The 4,340-nt window shown below is 46.2% G+C and overlaps 1 protein-coding gene across 1 annotated transcript; it reads left to right on the forward strand.

The window, feature by feature from the left end:
- The first annotated feature begins 735 nt into the window (after positions 1-735).
- Positions 736-3,007, forward strand: LOC108250710 (nuclear factor 7, ovary-like). Its single transcript, XM_017440716.3, has 2 exons — positions 736-892; positions 973-3,007. Exon 2 carries the CDS (start codon positions 990-992, stop codon positions 2,373-2,375), a length of 1,386 nt encoding a protein of 461 aa, XP_017296205.1. The 5' UTR covers positions 736-892; positions 973-989; the 3' UTR covers positions 2,376-3,007.
- The last annotated feature ends 1,333 nt before the right edge of the window (positions 3,008-4,340 follow it).

Here is a 4,340-nt window from a genome sequence, read left to right on the forward strand (position 1 = left end):
TGTGTGTGTGTGTGTGTGTGTGTGTGTGTGGGTGGGTGTGCGTGCATCTAATGAGTTTTCATTGAGGTTTGCAGACATTGGTTTCTGCTCAGCTCTCTGAGGTTCTGGTTCTGGTTCTGGCCCGTTCTGCTGTGTTTGGGATCATTGTCCTGTTTGTCGGACAGATGGCCTCACATCTGACTCCAGAATCAGCCCAAACCATCAGCCCTCCACCTCCGTGCTGACAGCTGCAGTGCATTCTGGGTAGAAGGACTTTGTTCTGGAAGTCTTGTGGTTCGTTTAGATTAAACCTTCTGTAAGTCAACAAGGACAGAAGGGAAGAACAAAGAACAGCTCTCAGAACCTGTGGTTGTCCTAACTGGGCTCATGTGACGGCATCCAGGAAGTCAGGAAAACACTCAAAGTCAAATAAAAGAAAAACAGCCAAAGAACGTTGTAGCTGGAGTAGCTGAAGGAGGAAGATGAGTAAAATGAGAAGCTTGTTCAGTTTGGCTGCTCAGAGTTGCTTTTAATATCATTTGAATGAGTTTCATGGTTACTATGTTCAGTCTGAGCTGAATGACTGAAACTCAGGGGACAGATTATGTTCTATTCAATTTATGTTCTGAACTGTTCAGGTTAAAATAAGAAAAATACTGTTTATTAATCAGTTTTAAAGCAACTGAAAGCCTGAACATTGAACATGTAAATCAGGTGCGTTTCATTTTAAAGTAAAGCAGCAGTCTCTAAGCTCCGCCCCTCACCAGACACACCTAAACCAAACCAGGGAAGAGTCTGTAGTGTTTGGTCTCTACAGAGAGACTCGGAGCCGATCAGACACAGCTTCAGAGCAAACTCCCAGCTTCCTCTGAGTCCAGCTGCAGGAGAGAAAACCTGCTGCTTCAAGCTGAAGGTGAGTCGGAGCAAAAACACTCAGTTAGAGGAGGGAGGGGAGCCATGACTGACTGGACTTTCTGTCTGCTGTGTCTTCAGCTTCACTCAGAGTCCAAATGGCTTCCAGATCAGAGGAGGATCTCTGCTGTCCGGTCTGTCAGGAGGTCTTCAGAGATCCTGTTGTTCTGTCCTGTAGCCACAGCTTCTGTAAAGTCTGTCTGAAGGACTGGTGGAGACAGAAACCAACACAGGAGTGTCCAGTTTGTAAGAGAAGATCTTCAAAGTCTGATCCACCCTGTAACCGGGCTCTGAAGAACCTCTGTGAGTCCTTCTTACAGGAGAAACATCAGAGAGCTTCAGAGGCTCTCTGCAGTCTGCACTCTGAGAAACTCAGACTCTTCTGTCTGGACCATCAGGAACCAGTTTGTCTCGTCTGCAGAGACTCAAAGAAACACACCGACCACAGATTCAGACCCATTGATGAAGCTGCTCAGGATCACAGAGAGGATCTGCTGAGATCCCTGGAACCATTAAAGCAGAAACTGGAGCTCCAGAAGAAAGTTCAACCTGAGTTGGATCAGACAGCAGAACACATGAAGGTCCAGGCCCGACACACAGAGAGGCAGATTAAGGAGCAGTTTAAGAAGCTTCACCAGTTTCTAACAGAGGAAGAGGAGGCCAGGCTGGCTGCACTGAGGGAGGAAGAGGAGCAGAAGAGTGGGATGATGAAGGACAAGATGGAGGCTCTGAGCAGACAGATAGCAGCTCTTTCAGACACAGTCAGAGCCACAGAGGAGGAGCTGAGAGCTGAAGACGTCTCATTCCTGCACAACTACAAGGCTGCAGTGGAAAGAGTCCAGCGCTGCCCCCTGCTGGATGATCCACAGCTGCCCTCAGGAGCTCTGATAGACCAGGCCAAACACCTGGGCAACCTGGCCTTCAACATCTGGAACAACATGAAGGACGTGGTCTCCTACACTCCCATCATTCTGGACCCAAACACTGCTGGTCCATACCTCATCCTGTCTGAAGATCTGACCAGTCTGAGACGAGGAGATGATCAGCAGCTTCCTGATAATCCTGAGAGGTTTGATGAAGCCTGGTTTGTTCTGAGTTCTGAGGGATTTAACTCAGGGAATCACAGCTGGGATGTTGATGTTGGAGACAGTAAAATCTGGATACTCGGTGTGTTAGCAGAGTCTGTCCAGAGGAAGGGAAGACCAGAGTCTGAAATATGGGGATTGGTGTTCTCTCAAGATAAATACAGAGCAGCGTCACCAGCAGGTCCTGACAAAGTTCTCTCAGTCCAGCAGAAGCTGCAGAGGATCAGAGTGAATCTGGACTGGAACAGAGGAAAGCTGTCGTTCTCTGATCCTGATACAAACACACACATACACACCTTCACACACACTTTCACTGAGACGATGTTTCCAGTTTTTTATTCTCCATATCAAATGAAAATCTCCTCAGAGAAGATCTCAGTGAGCAAACAGCAGCTCTGATGTTCTTCCTGCTGAAAGTTGGAGATGTATTGATGCAATCAGACTGATCATCTGATCTGGTGTATAATAATCTGTACAGAAGCTCCAAACTGAATGTGACATGAAGTGGATGATGGGAAGTTGTGGTTTGCTTCAGCAGTAAATCCAGGTGTGCTGATCACCACAAACTGAGCTGAAGCTTCATCTGAAGAACATCAAGGACACAGAAAGAAACTCCGGACTTTACAGGAAGCAGAGGAGCAGGTGACTGAGTCAGCTTCTAGAAGCTCCTTCAGCAGGAGGAAGTCTCAGTGTCTTCTGTAGGACTTTATCAGCGTCTCACATGGTTGTGGAGGGTTTTTGACCCACTCTTCTGTCCAACATTGAGGTCAGCAGACAGTGGTTTCTGAAGGTCCCACCTTTGGACAGGTGACCCCGCTGGTGATCAGGCTGGATGCAGTTTTAACTCATTCTTTCTGTTTTATTTGTAGTAAATAGATAAGACGGTGTAATTAGTTGTGTGTTGTTGTTCATGTAAGGTTGTGTTTACTTCATTTGATTACTTCCTCAGGTGTAAATAATAGACTCTGTAGTTTTTATGTCCTGAAACAAAACCTTTGGACTGAAAACTGGATGTTTTCTCTTCTTTCTGTGGCTTGAATTGAGTGTTCCAGTTCAACTCTGAATAAATCTGTCAAGAATCCTGGTGTTATTTTTATTCCCAGAATCTCACTCAGAGCCTCGACACACTTATCAGTCCCGACACACACGGTCCGCATCAAAACCGTTCAGACCCACAAGCTGTTTATCTGCCCTCCAGCAGGTAAATGTCTTCTTCAGTTCATTGTTTAAACACACACACACACACACACACACACACCTGTCTGCCCCACTATCTTTGCAGGGACTTTCCATTGACTTCCATTCATTTCTACACCCTAACTACAGCCTAACCCTGACCCCCACCCTGACCCTAACCATTACCAGTACATAGCTAACCCTAAACCAAACCTTAGTCCTAAACCTAACCCCTAACCCAAAAACATCATTTCTCCTTGTGGGGACCAGGCTTTGGTCCCCACAAGGAGCAGTCGGTCCTCACAAGGTAGCATATGTTAGGAAAATTGTCCCCACAATGTAGGCAAAACAAGTCCACACACACACACACACACACAGGTGCATGGAAATGTTAAACACTGGATGGAAATAGATGGGCTGGGAATGAGCTCGCCCACAAAGAACCTGATTGGTTTGATCTGGAACTGGTCACCTGAACCGTCCGCCATGTTGTTCATCAGACAGGTGTGACTCAGGTGTGACTCAGGTGTGATGTAAAGTTTTAAACCTACCTGTGGATCTGAGAACACCTCCTTCATTAAAGATTAAACAGATGTAGACGGTTTGTTGGTGAACTCCACGCTCTGCTGCAGTTCTTGAAGGAACATCTCAGTTTTAGACAACAGTCATCTCATTCTGAGGAACGGCTCAGACGTTTTGGTTTTAAGGTTTCACAGGACTGAATGTAACGCCGTGAGATCGCCCTCGCTGCCTGCGTCACAGTAAAATACTGAAGCCATTCCCAGTTTTAAAAGCTGGATGAAATGTTTAAGGCCTTAAATGTGGTTAGATTATTTGTCTTGTTGCAGCTGTGTACAGAATAAGTTTCTATTCTGACCTATCATTAGCTTTAGCTTTAGCATCCTGCCATTATCCTGTCCTTTTAATTACAGTGATCATTGATGCCACCAGCAGGGGGACGCTCTCTGTTATTTGAACAGAACATTTTAAATTTAAACCTGCTTTGTGTCATTTATGCAGTGACTCAGACTTTCTGTCTTCCTCGGCTCTAACAGCTTTAAATAGAGACGTGTGTTACGCTCTCACACATAGATCGGCTGTGATGTCAGCCGTGCACAGCTCAGCCATGACATCATCGTCTGATGCTGCACCGCGGCACATGTCCACCTCCGACCCGCCAACACAAAG

This window comes from Kryptolebias marmoratus, linkage group LG4 (genome assembly GCF_001649575.2).
Source record: "Kryptolebias marmoratus isolate JLee-2015 linkage group LG4, ASM164957v2, whole genome shotgun sequence".
Taxonomy (NCBI): domain Eukaryota; kingdom Metazoa; phylum Chordata; class Actinopteri; order Cyprinodontiformes; family Rivulidae; genus Kryptolebias; species Kryptolebias marmoratus.